The sequence below is a fragment of the Pseudophryne corroboree genome, chromosome 6 (assembly GCF_028390025.1).
Source record: "Pseudophryne corroboree isolate aPseCor3 chromosome 6, aPseCor3.hap2, whole genome shotgun sequence".
NCBI classification, from domain to species: domain Eukaryota; kingdom Metazoa; phylum Chordata; class Amphibia; order Anura; family Myobatrachidae; genus Pseudophryne; species Pseudophryne corroboree.
The window spans coordinates 673914893-673932803 of NC_086449.1; the positions used below are offsets into that span (position 1 = coordinate 673914893).

At 47.1% G+C, this 17911-nt stretch overlaps 1 protein-coding gene across 3 annotated transcripts in view; it reads right to left on the bottom strand.

Moving 5' to 3' along the window:
• The window catches only part of SPDL1 (spindle apparatus coiled-coil protein 1), a 407460-nt gene that overhangs the window by 289463 nt on the left and 100086 nt on the right, over positions 1 to 17911 (bottom strand). For all 3 annotated transcript variants that reach the window (XM_063928265.1, XM_063928263.1, XM_063928264.1), the window contains exon 3: positions 1464 to 1640. In XM_063928265.1, coding sequence (XP_063784335.1) covers positions 1464 to 1640 — 177 coding nt within the window. The remainder of the gene's footprint in view (positions 1 to 1463; positions 1641 to 17911) is intronic.

The window sequence follows — 17911 nt, forward strand, 5'->3', positions numbered from 1 at the left end:
ACCCGAAAGGACAGCAGGGAGGGTCCAGGATAGGGATGCCTGGCAGACGGCAGAAATGTAGATTTACCTGCAATTGCCAGAGATATCCACTTGTTCAGTTCATCCCCAAACAAGGCATATGTCTGTGGTCGGCAGCAGTTATCATAAACGCGTCCATTTTGTTTCAATGCTACAGTAGCTCTGAATTAATATTGGATGAAAATCAAAGATTTAAATGATTCCATCCACTCTAGTGCCTGTACCTCACTACCCTGTGAAGGAATAGACCACTGGGTACACATCACTGAACCTTGTGAGGAAGGTGTAAACTTAGCTTTGCCAAAAGTACACACAGACTTATTTGCAGACATGCTTGTACACAGATTAGTGTGAAAATCACAGGAATATTAGTGAGATAAGTACACTAACCCAGACCACACTGAAAGGAGTGACACAAAGAGAGATATGGAAACCAGCACACTTCACCACAGACTGAGCAGTGACCCACTGGGTAACCTCTTAGTGCAATTGGCCTCACAGCGGTAAAACTACTGAATTAGTGCTCCCCCCTCACTATAACCCCCTGGTACCAGATTACAATGGTGATTCAGTGAGTCCTGGAGGAGCAGTCTCCGCGTGCAGCCTGTGAAGCAGCAGTAGGAAATGGCGCCGTTTGCCTTCTGGTCCCGCTCTCCGTGAAGCCCCGCCCCCCTAATGGCGCATGGCCCCTTCATCAGTTTTTTATATACTGGCTGTCTATATTTGTGTAAAACGAGAGCACAGAACCCCTGGTAAGTTGCTTGCCAGTCTGGGCAGTCAGTGTGCATTGTGGCCCGAAGCCGGGTGGACACTATCCCTCATGCCGCCATCACACACCGGGGACCCTCCTGCTATAACACTCTCTGCACTGCGTCATGGTCCCTTCTTCGGCATCTGAAGGGGTGGTGGCACGCTGTCGGCGTGGGCTCACCATCTAGGAGTGTGAGAACATCACCTCAGGAGCTCAGTGTCCTGTCAGCTGGGATGACAAACCATTAACTCTAAGGAAGTTGGTTCGGTCCCCCCCATAAATCCCACGATGCAGGCAGACTGGTTGCCAACTAGCGTGCCTGAAAATAACAAACTAAAACAAATCGCTCTGGAGAGCAACAGAATGCACCCGGCACCTTGGGCACATTTTCTAAACAGAGTTTGCTAGAAAGGCCATAGAGGGGAGGAGCCAGCACACACTATTAGTTTCTTAAAGTGCCAGGCTCCAGTGGACCCGATCTATACCCATTGGTAATCTAGAATTCCCCAGTATCCACTAGGACGTAAGAGAAAAAGGAATTCATAGGAGTTAGTTTGTTCAGAAGTCAATGTTATAAAAAGCTCTAGTAGAGCACTATAGAGAGAGATGTCTGTACAAGCACTGGGGAATTTTCCAAAATTTGCTCTGGGGTCCACAAAGTTCTAGTTACACCCCTGACATCTGTATTTCATACCTTGTCTTTCAGTTCACTAATGTCACGATTATGGTTCCTTTCAAGTTGTTCTTGTATATGTTCAAGACAACCCTTCTGTTGCAGTTTCACATTTTCCCATTCAGATGTCAGACTTTCTAGCATGCGGTTTTTAAGTTCAACCTCTCGCTGGAGAGAGTACTTCTCTTGTTCCAGGTTCTGTTACAGTAAGCAAATGAAAAACAAAGCATGTTAAAGCAATGCATTTATTTTGCACCAACAAAACAGTGCAGCACTCATGGAAAACAACAACACTGTACTTATAAGTCTTGCCTTTCGCGTAGTTACCTCTTAGACTTAATCAGACAAGGTGGAATAGAATTTTTTTTTTTTAAACAAAGGTGGGGGGGGGGGGGGGGTCAGGGTTGGTTTAGTTTTTAATAGCGCTAGCTCATTAAGTGCTGATGCCTCTGTACCACTCTAACCCCATGTGTAGTGATGTTCTCTAGATGTTGGAAGAGAAAACCGGATTTTTGGAACTTACTATTAAAATAGTTTTCTTTGCATTCCATGAATGACACTAGAATATTTTGGAGTATGAGCCGCTGCACAAGGAGTCTCGAGCACTTTTTATTTTTATTTAGAAACACCTGCTATATCTCATGCTCCTCCCACTCTATAACTCCATTGGCCCCTCAGCAGTTATCTATCAAAGCTCAAGGATAGTGGAGGAGTAGGAGCGGAGTTGGATGTTTAAGTACAGATGTAAACAAGCCTCAATGGGTGTGGTATGCGTGACAGGTATAGCAACTGAACGCCGGCGGTGGGAGGGTTTGGGCGAGCGCAAACAAGCCCCTTGCGGTGTTTAGACCAAATGTTTGTTGATTTTTTTTAATTCATTATGCTGCGACTTCTTGCACTTAATAACTTAAATGGTGAATATGAATGAAGTGGTTTTTATACTTTTTCTTCATTTTTGCCATTTTAGCTGTATTTTTAATCAGTATTTTTATATGTTTCTCTCTTTTTTATGTATATATAGACTATTTGTGGACTTTTAATGGACACTTTTGCTGGACTATTTATGGAATTTTAATGGACGTTCGGCTGGATACCTTTATTGATGAATTATCCTAATACAAAGATGTGGTATACTGTACTTCAAGCCATCTTTTGATATATGGAATGAAATGTAACTTCCGGTATCGGGAGAGAGGCGACTTCCGGCAACAAGCTCCATCTAGATGCGAGGTGTAATGCATCGTTAACTTCCGGTTGATTGTCACTTCCATGTTGGAATGTGAGTGGGAACCGTATACGAGTTTTCGTTTCCCTCTGCTTCCGCGGGAAGGAATTTGCCGCAAACTGGAAGTTATGTCCCTTCCGCCGGCGTCATGTGGCTGTTAATGGGCGGGAATAGAGTTATCCACACCTGTGTCTAACGGTTTAATCCATAAGGGGTAGAAGTATAGGAGGTTCTGTCAAAATCACCATGCTTCTGAAGTAGGACCTAGTGTCCGAAAATCTTTAAGCTGGTGATAAAACTAAAAAGGGACTGCTCCATTGGACCCACTACTTACCTTTTCGATCTGGGAGGGTAATACTGTGGAGGCTGAGCATATGTGATCCCTTACCCACAGCATTTGTGTGGATAAATGCTTTTTACTATGTTTTTATTGTGAGTTTAATGTAATAAAAATTCTGTCATCTGTTCAGACAGTATTGCACTAGATTTTATTTCTTCTATTTTTGAGATTGGAAATAGACCAGAACTTACCTATGGAAGTATCTATGGTGTTTGGTTATTAATGATTTCAAGGAAACAAGGACTTCGGTTGTCTATGGTCTCAAATTTTGTGGAGTAAGAACTTATTTATTTATGTTGTGTGCGCCATTGTGAGGAAACTATTTTTTGACTTCTTGCACGGCACTATTACTTCTTTAAAAAAAGAGTCTATTATATTAGAAAACTAGAGTTTTTATTAAAAATGTTAAATGCCAGTGGAATGCCTAGTGCTAGTGTGCGTTTCGCTCTGAAAAGTGCTTTTGCATTTTCCATTATGTAATACTATTCAGAATTATTTAATTATAGTGAGTAGTACTAATGCTTAACAAAATAACTTATTCTTATTTTCAATTTCATCTATCGCTGAGTGTACTTTGCATGTATTAATAGGTTTAGACTATCTATATATATCCAGATGTAACAGGAATAAGCTGTAAAAATTTGGTTTTATTGAAAGCGGTAAAATAAATAAAAGCCAAATAACATGGTTGATCAAGGATTTCAAAGCAATTTTTTTAATCCATTAAAACATTAATGCAAAAAAAAAAAAAAAAAAACAGTTTAAACCAATAAGTTTTTTTTCGTTTTTGTTTTTTTTAAGCAGTTTCCGACCCTCTGTTCTTCCTAAATAAAAAGTATAGCCCAGTATCTTAATGAAAATAGGATTTGAAATACCTACCAGTAAATCCTTTTCTCGTAGTCCATAAGGGATTGTGGGGACAGATTAGTACGATCGGGTATAGACAGGTCCAAAGGAGCCAGTGCACTTTAAATTTCTTCAACTGGGTGTGCTGGCTCCTCCCCTCTAGGCCTCCTCCTACAGCTCAGTTATAGGTAAAAACGATATTTATGGTAAGAACTTACCTTTGTTAAATCTCTTTCTGCGAGGTACCCCGGGCTCCACAAGGATAGACATTGGGGGTGTAGAGTAGGATCTTGATCCGAGGCTCCAACAGGCTCAATAGCTTTGACTGTTCCCAGAATGCATAGAGCCGCCTCCTCTATAACACCGCCTCCCTGCACAGGAACTCAGTTTTTAGTTAACCAGCCCAATGCAGTAGCAGGTAAAAGAGACTACAACAGTTAGAAGCCACATACATCACAATTTCACCCCAGGAGAAGTGTCAGCGGCTAATGCCATACCAACCAAATAAAACCTAAGTGCGTCAGGGTGGGCGCCTTGTGGAGCCCAGTGTACCTCACAGAAAGAGATTTAACAAAGGTAAGTTCTTACCATAAATCTCGTTTTCTGCTGCGGGGTACACTGGGCTCCACAAGGATAGACATTGGGGACGTCCTAAACCAGTTCCTTATGGGAGGGGACGCACTGTAGCAGGCACAAGGACCCGGCGTCCAAAGGAAGCATCCTGGTAAGCGGCAGTATCGAAGGCATAGAACATTATGAACGTGTTCACTAAGGACCACGTAGCCGCCTTGCACAATTGTTCAAGGGTCGCACCACGGCGGGCCGCCCAATAAGGTCCTACTGACCGAGTAGAATGGGCCTTAAGGTGAGCAGGAGCGGACAGACCAGCCTTCACATAAGCATGTGCTATCACCATTCTAATCCACCTGGCCAAGGTCTGCTTGTGAGCAGGCTAGCCACGTTTGTGAAAACCAAACAGAACAAAGAGAATTTAGACTTCCGGATGGAAGCAGTCCTCTTCACATAGATACGGAGAGCGCGTACCACATCCAAAGACCGCTCTTTGGGAGACAAAACAGGAGAGGCAACGGCCGGAACCACCATCTTATGATTAAGGTGGAACGAAGACACCACCTTAGGTAAATACCTGGGACGAGTCCGAAGAACCGCTCGGTCACGGTGAAAAATCAGATATGGGGAACTACAAGACAAGGCACCCAAATATGACACTATTCTAGCCGAGGCAAGAGCCAGCAGAAACACCACCTTAAGGTAAAGCCACTTAAGGTCAGCCGATTCCAGGAGGTTCAAACGGAGACCCTTGCAACGCCTTCAAAACCACCGACACATCCCAAGGAGCCACAGGCGGGACACAGGGAGGTTGGATTCGCAACACACCCTGAGTGAAGGTATGCACATCAGGTAATGTCACAAGTCTTCTCTGAAACCACACCGACAAGGCAGAAATATGAACCTTGATGGAAGCCAGACGCAGGCCTAAGTCCAGGCCCTGCTGAAGAAAAGCCAAAAGCTTGGCCGTACTAAACTTGGAAGCGTCATAATTGTTAGATGCGCACCAAACAAAGTAAGAATGCCAGACCCTATGGTAAATCCAAGCAGCAGCCGGTTTCCGGGCCCGCAGCATAGTTTGAATGACTGACTCAGAAAAACCTCTAGCCCTCAAGACGGAAGCTTCAAGAGTCACGCCGTCAAAGCCAGCAGGGCCAAGTCCTGGTAGACACAGGGGCCCTGAACGAGGAGGTCTGGTCGTTGTGGAAGTAGAAGGGGACACTCTAGCGAGAGGCCCTGGAGGTCTGAGAACCAGTGCAGACGGCACGCTGGAGCTACGAGAAGCAGAAGTCCTACTTCCTGCTTGAACTTCCGAATTACCCTGGGCAGGAGTGACACCGGAGGGAACACGTACGGCAGCCGAAAGTTCCATTGAACCGCCAGCGCATCCACGAACGCTGCTTGAGGATCCCTTCTTCTTGCTCGAAGACCGGAAACCTTGTGATTGTGTCGACACGCCATCAGGTCCACGTCTGGTAGGCCCCACCTTTCCACTAGGAGTTGAAACACTTCTGGATGGAGGCCCACTCTCCGGCGTGTACGTCCTGACGACTGAGAAAGTCCGCTTCCGAAGTCAGGACCCCCGGAATGAATATCGCCGATATGGCCGGTAGATGGCGTTCTGCCCATTGTAGAATCCGTGAGACTTCCTTCATTGCAAAGCGGCTTCGAGTGCCGCCTTGATGATTTATGTAAGCCACTGTGGTGGCGTTGTCCGACTGTACCTGAACAGGTCGGATCTGTATTAAATGCTGGGCCAGGTTCAATGAGTTGAATACCGCCCGTAATTCCAGAATATTTATCGGGAGGCGAGACTCCTCCTTGGTCCACAGACCCTGAAGAGAGTGTTGCTCCAGCACTGCGACCCAACCTCGCAGACTGGCATCAGTCGTCAGCAGGACCCAGTGGGATATCCAGAAGGGATGACCCCAGCACAACCATTGATCCTGGAGCCACCAGCACAGTGACAGATGAACCTCCGGAGTCCAGGAGATCAATTGAGACCTGATCCGGTGAGGTAGGCCGTCCCACTTGGCCAGAATTAGCCTCCAGAGAGGGCGAGAATGGAATTGAGCATACTCCACCATGTCGAATGCTGACACCATGAGGCCTGGCACCTGAATCGCCGAATGTATCGACTTGCGGACGAGATAGGAAGCATCTAATCCTGTCCTGAAGCTTCAGGACTTTCTCCTGAGACAAGAACAACCGTTAGTTGTGAGGGTCCAATAACGCTCCCAGGTGCACCATGCTCTGAGCAGGGAAGATTTCTTCCAGATGATGAGCCACCCGTGGGCTTGCAGAAACCGGACCGTCAGATCCAGATGACGTAGGAGACTTTCTGGGGAATTTGCCAGGATCAACAAGTCGTCCAGGTACGGGAGGATCCTAATCCCTTGACGGCAGAGTACAGCTGTCATTACCGCCATGACTTTGGTGAAGACTCGTGGAGCCGTGGTCAAACCAAAAGGTAACGCCCGAAATTGGTAATGAAGGTTGCCAACCGCAAACCTCAGGTACTGCTGATGCGACACTGCTATAGGGATATGCAGGTGAGCATCCTGTATGTCCAGGAAGACCATATAATCCCCAGGTTCCAAGGCCAGGACAATAGAGCGAAGAGTTTCCATACGAAACTTGGATACCTTCACAAATTTGTTCAACGCATTGAGGTTGAGAATGGACCGGGAGGACCCATTCGGTTTCGGGACTAGGAATAGCGGCGAATAGTACCCCTGGCCCCTGTGAGCAAGAGGCACCTGTACTACCACTCCCGATTCCAGGAGGGTCTGTACCACCGAATGAAGAGTCCTTGCCTTTACTTGATCCGAAGAGACGCCTGTCTGGCAAAATTGATGAGGGGGGCGTTTTTTGAAGGCAATGGCATAACCTTGAGTGACGACTTCCCGTACCCAGGCATCTGAAGTGGTCTTTAACTATTCCTGGGTATACCCTAGAAGCCGGCCCCCCACCCTGGGGTCCCCCAGGGGGAGGCCCGCCCCATCATGCAGCAGGCTTATCAGTCTTGGAAGCTGGCTGACGGGCAGCCTAGGAACGTTTGGGCTTTGGCTTGCCAGATTTGGAAGTGCGACCTTGTTTGGTGTACGCTGGACCTTTTGCTTTTCCTGAAGGACGAAAGGGATGAAAGTAAGTACTTTTAGCCTTCGGTACAGAAGGAGCAGTAATAGGTAGACAGGCACTTTTAGCAGACGCCAAATCAGCCACTATCTTATTTAAGTCCTCTCCAAAAAGGATATTTCCCTTAAAAGGGAGTTCGCCAGGGTTTTTCTAGAGTCCAGATCCACAGACCAGAACCGCAGCCATAAGATCCGGCGAGCTAGAACTGACGTAGTCGAAGCCTTGGCATCCAGAACACCGGCATCAGAACCCGCCTCCTTAACATAGTGAGAAGCCGTGACAATATACGACAAGCATTGTCTAGCATGGTCAGAATAGATTTCAGCTTCCAACTCCTGGGCCCACCTTTCAATAGCTTCTGCAGCCCATGTCGCTGCAATAGTGGGCCTATGCACAGCTCCCGCAAGGGTATAAATCGCTTTTAGACAACCCTCCACACACTTATCCGTAGGCTCTTTTACAGACGTAACGGTAGTGACAGGTAGAGCTGAGGAGACCACCATCCTTGCCACATGTGAATCCACTGGGGGAGGTGTCTCCCAATTTTTAGTCAGCTCCGGCACGAGCGGATAGCGAGCAAGCAGCTTCTTGTGAGGAGAGAACTTCTTTCTCAGATATTCCCAGGATTCCTGACGTATATCAACCAGATGATCAGAGTGGGGTAAAACTATCCTGTTTCTTAGGAGGAACGGACTGTTCCGGTTCATCTGTAATCTGAAGGATTGACCGTATAGCCTCCAATAAATCAGGAACATCCACTTGTGAATCTCACTCCCCATCAGATAACTCAGGATCGGAATCTGTGGGGTCAGTATAAACGCCATCCTCATCAGACGAGGTGTCAGGGACAGCAGTGGATTGTGAGGAAGTAATGGCCCGCTTAGAGGATCCTTTGGTCTTAGGCGGGCGAGGGTTAGACTTCTTAGTAGTCAGGGAATGGTTCAATTGCTGTAACTGATTGGACAACTGATCTGCCCATGGCGGATTAACCGCGGGGACCATGAACAGTTGCACCGGCATAGGATGTCTCATAGGGGGCGTTAGTTTAGTAACTAGCGTAGTCGGTAGCATGGAAAAGGTAGCCCACTGTGGGTCATTCTGAATCCCAGTTGCTACAGTCCCACTGGGGGCAAGGAACCACCAGAACCAATACCCTCAGTTGCTGCGTTTTCCTCAAATGTATCTGCGACGTCATCACCACTCCCAGTGGGATCAGCCCCAGAAACGTTACCCTTTTTAGCGGATATGATATAAATCGCAATGTAAGGTAACACAGTACAATATCAGCATCACAATACCTGACCCAAACCCCTGCGCAGTGTAGTCAGCACAAACAGGAATTTAGGAGAAATACGGTGACTAAAATCACAGAGCAAAATACACACTGAGTATATCTTGTGAATATCCTATATTAAATGATAAACCTGACGCACCTAGCACCCTCAGGTTATAGAATATAGGGATAGCAAGCTGAGTGAGAAACACGAAATGGAGGTCACACAGCAGGCAAATGCACACACATACAGTCACAGTTGTACAATGCAGAAGTTACGACAGGCAATAATACTGCACTGGACTAGCCATTCAATATAGCTATATATAAGATAGATATAACAATGCACAGTAAAGACTGGATGCATATCACAGGATACTTGTACTAAATAACTCCGGACTAAATGCACTCTTTCTTCGTTAGCACTGTCAACAGACATGTAGAATACTTGAGTGTCCTGTAAGATGCACAGCGCTGACATGCAGGCGGCTTTATAGAGGAGGATTTGCCCAAACAGTCCCAGGAACAGTGTAGCGGAGTGTAAGGGAGGGAGGGAGGGGAAGAGAGAGAGAGAGAGAGAGAGAGAGAGAGAGAGAGAGAGAGAGAGAGAGAGAGAGAGAGAGAGAGAGAGAGAGAGAGAGAGAGAGAGAGAGAGATACAGCTCCAGGGCGGGAACATTTACTCTAAATGGCGCCCTGGGGCTACAGGTCTAAGCCTTTCCCCCTGCTGGACTTAACCACCGGTACTGTGGGCTGCATGAAAAACGGTTTATAAGAGAAACCGACCTGTGCCCTTGCGGCCTAGTGGGGTCCCTGTACTGTCAGTGTCCACGCCAGCGCGGGCGGCCGGGACCCACTTACCACCTTCCGAAGTGCGGCCACGCGATCCCGGAGAGCCCCAGCTGTGTGTGTCTGACCAGAAGAAAACCGGAGCCTCCTGCTGTATGTACCCGGCAACCAGGGCGCGGGAAGTGAACAGCGCCGCTGGGGGAAAGACGGAGCTGCAGCAGAGTAAGTCTTCTGACATCTAACCGCTGCTGCAGCCCTTGTAGACTTCACTTTTTCTTTAAAAAATGCTCTTCTTAGGCTGCCTGGAGCAGCCCCCTGTTAACATGCCTGCTTCTGCAGGCACAAACTACAAAACTGAGCTCCTGTGCAGGGAGGCGGGGTTATAGAAGAGGTGGCGCTATGCATTCTGGGAACAGTCAAAGCTTTTGAGCCATTGGTGCCTCGGATCAAGATCCTACTGTACAGCCCCAATGTCTATCCTTGTGGAGCCCAGTGTACCCCGCAGCAGAAACAGTGACCAAAGGAGAATCACATACTTGAGAGAAGGAACAGAAGAGTAAGTGTGGAGACATTTACACACCAACACACCATAACATAACCGGGCCAGCAACGGCTGGCAACAGGTACATCAACAGCTGAACAGGTAACACATAACCGAGAACTTGCAGAAAATAGAATTTTGCTACTTACCAGGTAAATCCTTTTCTTTGAATCCATAGGGGGCACTGGAGTACTCTTGGGATATGGACGGTTTCCGCAGGAACAAGGCACTGAATAAATTAAATTTGGAACTACTCACCCCCCTCCATATCCCAGAGTACCTCAGTGTTTTTTACCGAGCCGAACAGGAGCTATAGAGAGGTTGACAATGGAGAATTACATATAACAAAACGGACAACAATAAAGTTGACACATAATGTTACGGACAACTAAACAGTTGACAACATAACCGATAGGACTTGATAATTTGAACCAGTCGGTGAGAGTGTGTTACCATAAGATTCCCTGAACTTAACACAAGCCAAGTAAAAACTGCTCTGGGTGGGCGTCCAGTGCCCCCTATGGATTCAAAGAAAAGGATTTACCTGGTAAGTACCAAAATCCTATTTTCTTTTTTATCCACTAGGGGCCACTGGAGTACTCTTGGGACATACCAAAGCTTCCCCCGTGGGCGGGAGAGCTGTTTGGCACCTGTAGCACTAGGCGGCCAAAGCTAGATGCTGATACCGCAAAAGTATCAAACTTGTAAAAGCGCACAAACGTGTGCACTGAAGACCATGTAGCCGCACGGCAAAGCTGTGTCGTAGAAGCTCCACAAGCAGCTGCCCATGGCGTTCCCACAGAACGTGTGGAATAAGCTGTTACTGATGTAGGTGGCTGTAACCTAGCATGAAGGTAAGCCTGACGTATGGTCAGTTTAATCCATCTGGATAAGGTCTGCTTAGAAGCTGGCCAACCCATCTTGGCAGGATCGTAAAGAACAAAACGTATCCGTCTTACGAACTGTAGACGTTCGGGATACATAAACGCGTAATGCGCGTACCACATCCAAGGTTCCAGAATCTCCTGTTAACACAGGAACTACTATTGGTTGATTGATGTGAAAAGATGACACTACTTTTGTTAGGAAAGCGGGATTCGTCCGAAGTTCCGCTCTGTCATCATGAAACACCAAATACGGTGGCTTGCATGACAAGGCACCCAAATCTGAAACACGCCTTGCCGAAGCCAAGGCTAGTAGAAAAATTGTTTTCCAAGTGAGAAACTTATATAAAGACTGTAAGAAATCTAAAACCAGATTCAAGTCCCATGGCGCAGTAGGTGGAGTGAATGAAGGCTGTACTCTGAGGACACCTTGCAGAAAAGTATGTACCGACGGCAATAGAGCCAATCTTCTTTGAAAGTAAATTGACAACGCAGATATCTGTACTTTTAGTGTGGATAAACGCAGTCCTCCATCTAACCCCATCTGTAGAAATAACAAAAGACTGGAAAACTTGAAAGATGAAGTTGGAAACTTCCGAGCTTCACACCAACCTATATAGGCACGCCAAATTCTGTAATAATGAGCTGCCGTAACCGGCTTCCTAGCTCGTAACATGTTGGTATAACCGATTCTGGAATGCCCTCTCTTCTTAAGAGGGCTGTCTCAACAGCCACTCCGTCAAACACAGCCGCGCTAAATCGGGGTAAAGGAACGGACCCTGTTGTTACAGGTCCGGACGTAGTGGGAGCGGCCAAGGATCGTCTGCGAGTAGACCGCAGAGATCCGAGAACCAAGCTCTACGAGGCCAATGAGGCGCCACTAGTATGACTGTGACGGACTCTCTTTTGATCCGTTTTAGCAACAGAGGGAGCAGCGGAAACGGTGGAAACAGATACACGAGGCTCTACGGCCACGCAATTGTGAGAGCATCCACTGCCACTGCCTTTGGATTGCTCGTTCTGGACACGTACTGGGGCGTTTGATGATTGTGGCGGGATGCCATCAGGTCCACTTGAGGGTAACCCCACCTCTGGACCAGCATGTGAAACACTTCTGGATTTAATGCCCATTCTCCTGGATGAAAATCCCGACGGCTGAGATAATCCGCCTCCCAGTTGTTCACTCCCGGAATGAACACTGCCGACAATATCACTTGGTGATACTCGGCCCAATTGAGGATTCGAGCTACTTCCCGCATTGCCATGCGGCTTTTCGTTCCTCCTTGTTTGTTGATGTATGCGACCGCCGTCGCATTGTCTGACTGCACCTGAACAGTCTGAGACCGAAGCATGTGCACTGCTTGTCGTAGCGCATTGTAAATTGCCCGGAGTTCCAGGACATTTATAGACCGCAATCTTTCGTGATCCGCCCAGAGACCCTGGAGCTGATCATTTTTAACTACAGCTCCCCAACCTCTGAGACTCACGTTCGTCGTGAAAATTATCCAATTCCAGGCGTCGAACCGTTTCCCTGCGGTTAGATTGTGTACTTTGAGTCACCAGAGTAGAGAGACTCTGGCCCGTGGCGACAACCTCACCCTGTGGTGAATCTGCAGATGCCCGACCACTGTGCGAGCACACCCAGTTGAAAAGGACATGAGTGAAATCTTCCGAACTGAAGTGCTTCGAAAGCCGCCACCATTGTGCCTAAGAGGCGAATTCACAAATGAACTGAGACTGTGCGTGGCTTGAGCACTAATTGTACCAGATGACGAATGACCTGTACTTTCTGTTCTGGTAGGTAAATTCTTTGATTTACCCTATCGAGAATCATACCTAGGAATTGAAGTCGTTGAGACGGAATCAGATGTGATTTCTTGAAATTGACAATCCAACCGTGCTGAACCAGTACACTGTATGTTAGCAACGCCTGTTGGAGGAGCATTTGTTAAGACGGAGCTTTGATGAGCAAATCGTCCAAGTACGGAATAATTATCACTCCCAGGGATCTAAGATGAGCTATCATCACAGACATCACCTTGGTGAATACCCGAGGCGCTGACGAGAGGCCAAACGGTAGAGCCTGAAACTGGTAATGGTTCTGCCGTATTGCAAACCGCAAGAACCTCTGATGAGGTGGCCAAATCGGAATGTTTAAGTACGCATACTTGAGATCCAGCGCAATCATAAACTCCTGTGGCTCTAGACCTGCAATTACTGATCGTAGAGATTCCATCTTGAATCTGTAGTAAGTGACGTACTGGTTGAGGCCCTTTAAGTTCAATATTGGCCTGACCGAGCCATCAGGCTTTGGTACCACAAACAGACTGGAATAATAACCCTGACCTTGTTGGAGTACAGGGACCGGAATCAAAACTGCTGCATCCAGAAGAGACTGAATGGCAATCTGCAGAACCGCCTTCTTGTCGTCCGACACAGGCAGTTCTGTTTTGAAAAACCGCATTGGCGGGAGACAGTCGAACTCTATTTTGTAACCTTTTAACACTAAATTGCAGATCCACCCATCTGTGGACGTCTGAAGCCACGCCAACTGGAACGTCTGAAGGCGTGCTCCCACAATTGGAGATCCGAGATGGACTGGGAGCCCGTCATGCCACTGGCTTGTCGGTGACCTTAGTGTCCTGACGACTGGTGTTGGTTTGTTGGAAACCACGTCCCCGACCTCGTCTACCAGGTGTGGCCGTTCCTCTGCCACGCCCGCGAAAGGACTGAGGTCTAAAGGATTTGAACGCAGGTCCAGAATATCTCCGTCTAGGTACTGTTGGAGGCAATGGTAAGAAAACAGACTTTCCTCCTGTGGCCTCAGAAATCCATCTGTCCAATTCAGGACCGAACAGCTTCTCGCCACCGTAAGGTAACGCCTCTATACCTTTTTTGACCTCCGCCTCCGCTTTCCAAGAACGTAGCCAGAGTGCTCGTCGTGTTGTGACTAGCGATGATGAAAGGCGAGAAGTGAGCTAACAGACGTCAGTAGAAGCTGTACATAGATAGTCAGCAGCTTCCCAGATTTGATCAGCGAGAAGTATAAGATGATTGTCCTGTAGAGCCGACTTGAGCTCTTTTATCCATACCATTAGCGCCTTAGTTACCCAAATGCCAACCAACCCAGGTCTCAGCAGCACTCCTGCTGCTATATACATGGACTTTAGCATAGCTTCTATTTTACGGTCCGCAGGGTCTTTAAGCGTAGTAGCAGTTGGTACTGGTATGGTTAATTTCTTTTTAAGCTTAGATACGGACGAATCTACCAATGGTGGATTCTCCCATGTAGCTGTCATGGACTCTGGAAACGGGTAACTCGACTTAAATCTGCGAGGTATAGAAAACAGTTTATCCGGATTCTTTCGTGTTTCTAGTAACATTTTATTAAGAGATTCCGAAACGGGAAAACACATCGGAGATCTCTGTCGTTTAGTAAAGACTACTTCATCATTTGTCAGAGGCTCCTCAGTTTCTGTAAACTTCAGAGACAGACGCACCGCTCTGATGAGATTATCAATGCCCGGGCTGTCAAAATCGTCACTATCTGACTGCTGGTCTATTTCGTCCTCTTCACCCTCATCCGCAGTGAGGTCTAGCATCGCAGAACCTGGCAAATTATAAGACAAAAGAAACTTATCCTTTCCACCCAAGGTAAACTTGGATTTTTGGCCAGATTGAGGCCCCTCTGGTAACTCTAGTGATCTCATCTTAGACTCAGATCTTGCCGCCTCCCGCTCTTCACGAGAGGCGGCCAACTCTGATTGCAATCCAACCAGGACATTTGCAAGCATAGCCCATGGAGGGTCCGGAGATGAAACTGGCTTTAAAACTGGAGTGGAAATCGTATTTGTAGCTGAATTCACAAAACATACTGTACATGTGGTAGATCCATCAGGCAACACACTTTTACAGACATGAGAAGGAAATAGCTTTTTAGACTTTGCTGGTGCCTTACTCATTATGCAGACAGACAATACAAACTACAAACAGAAACAATTTGCACGACTCATTAAATAGCACTAAGGTTCTTGTATATATATATATATATATATATATATATATATATATATCTGGCAAAGTGCAGTGCACGCCAGTAATATGAAAAACCTGATCCCAAATTCCCCTAACACCCCTGCGTCTTTAGTAGAGATGTAATATAGGAACCCTGGAAACAGACAAGAAAAAACAGGAAGCATGGTTAAATATCCAAGTTTCCAGTATAACACAAACAACAATGCAGATTATCCTCACTAAACTGCAAATATAAACATATTCTGATACAAGGCTTAATAGCCTACTAAAAACCCCTGTATCACTGTTGCACCTTCTTATGTGCCTCCCCCACCCCCCCGAGCACCGTGTACTGCTCTCTGTACACGGAGCCGGAGGCGCCGTGGAACGCACAGCATAGAGCCGTGGAGCGGCCTATGCACGTGTAGCTCAGGGACAGCAGGGATCTCATTAGATGCGGCATTGCTGGAAGCGGTGGCTAGTGGGAGCCGGAGAGCGCATAGAATACAGCCGTGAAACTGCCTATGCACGCGCGACTCCGGGTAACGGCGGGGCTTGTCAGTGCTGGAAGCGACAGCGGGCGCTCTCCCCAATACAGTTCCCCACACAACGGGGCGGCAGCGTGAGCTGAAAGCCCCTACCCAACATACCTGGACTCCCTGTAGTGAGGGCTATGACGTGGCTTCTTGTTCAAGCTCTGTCCAGCTTCTTCCAGGCAGCCTGCACGTGGTGTGAGGGAGCTCTTTTTAGAGAGGTCCAACACCCACAGCTGCTCTATAGCAGCTTCCACTCTCCCGGACCCACGCCTATTGGAAGGGGGGAAGGGATGTGGCAATCGATGAAAAAAAGAAAAACTTAGAAAAAATTCCAATAAGTGTGGACAAACTCCACAAGCCTTCTAACTGTGTCGAGCACAGAAAAAATACTGAGGTACTCTGGGATATGGAGGGGAGGAGTAGTTCCATATTTAATTTACTCAGTGCCTTGTTCCTGCGTAAACAGTCCATATCCCAAGAGTACTCCAGTGACCCCTAGTGGATGAAAAAGAAAGTCAGCGCACAGAGGCGGGCGCCCAATATCCCTTGTGGACTACGAGAAAGGATTTACCGGTAGGTATTTAAAATCATATTTTCTCTAAGGTATATTGGGGACAGATTAGTACGATTGGGATGTCCCAATGCTTCCAGAACGGGTGGGAACGCGATGAGACATCTGCAGCGCCGCCTGCCCAAATCGGGTATTCTCTTTGGCCAGGGTATCAAACTTGTAGAACTTCACAAAGGTGTTCTTCACCGACCAGGTAGCAGCACGGCATAGTTGCAAGGCCGAGACTCCATGGAAAGCCGCCCAGGAAGACCCCACTGATCTTGCCTTCAGAGACAGAGACCGGTAAGGCTGCAGACACATAGGCCTGTTGGATAGCAAGCCAAATCCAACGAGCAATAGACTGCTTTGAAGTAGGGAAACCTTTTTTCTGCGTATCATACAGCACGAACAAGGAATCAGTCTTTCTGAACCGAGCCGTCCTCTTGACATAGATTATCAAGGCTCGCACTGCATCCAATGCCTCCGGAGGAGCAGACGTGCCAGAACTGGACGGAATCACAATAGGTTGATTCAAGTGAAACGCGGAGACCACCTTCGTCAGGAACTACTGTCTAGTCCGGAGCTCCACTCTGTTCTCGTAAAAGACCAAGTAGGGACTTTTACACGAAAAGGCCCCCAATTCTGAGACACGTCTAGAAGAAGCCAGGGCCAGTAACGTCACCGTCTTCCACGTGAGGTACTTGTCTTCTACAGTCATCAGAGGTTCAAACCAGGAGGACTGTAGAAAGCGTAACAAAACGCAAAACAATTTGTACATAACCCATCATGTGCCAGATCCTGAGTGGATAATCCCACTTTGCATGACAAACATGTTATGAGTGTTGGTGATGCAACCTCGTCACCTTTGCAGCTCTTAGACATGATAAATAATCAGCGTTTAACAGTGTACTACACAATTTGTGACTGTAATCACCTTACTATATTTAAAGTGATATCAATCTGACCCCAACCCATGCACCAGCATTGAGGCTCAGAAGAAAACCACTGACAAACATATATAAAGTCAGCAATCACACTAGCAGTCATTCACATGTTATATATTAGTCATATGAGCATATAATCAACTACAAATGCATTTCAAAGTATGTAGGAGTACATATTACCGAATTCTGTTCTATACAGTTATTTAACGTATTCAGACGCATAGCGAAGAAAACTACAGTAATGTACACAGACTCATATGCAATAGGCACTAAAGTTAACTATTCATACTGATAAAAGTAGATAGAAATTTAGTGCTGTATAACCTGTACTCAGTAGAGTGGGATACAGGGAGACTCACCCCACTTCCAAGACCTATCAATACGTTAGCGAATGCTGAGTGAATCCAAGACAGCATTTGTACCGTGGGTAAGCGTTGTTGCGACCCGGCGGAGAGTTGTTGGGGCAACTCTTTCCAATATGCGTGTAAGACGCGGTTAGGAAAGATCACTCAGAAACCGTAGTAAGACTATAAACGAAAGAAAGCACAGCAGCCCTGTGACGATAGTCCGGCTCCTGCCACACCAAACAAAAAACTGATTTGCCTGAGCCAGTGGGCGGGGATATATGGACGAGCACGTTGCATCCTGGGGGGACTGAAAGCTTGTGATCGTTTGGTGCCAAACTGCTGTCGCTCCATCACATCCCATTGTTATCCTGTGGATAACCTGTGGACCCTGCCGGAGAAACATGGATTTCCCAGCAGTAGCTTTGGAGGTCCCTGCATCCAATTAACTTCCAAAATGCCAGTCACCTGTGAAG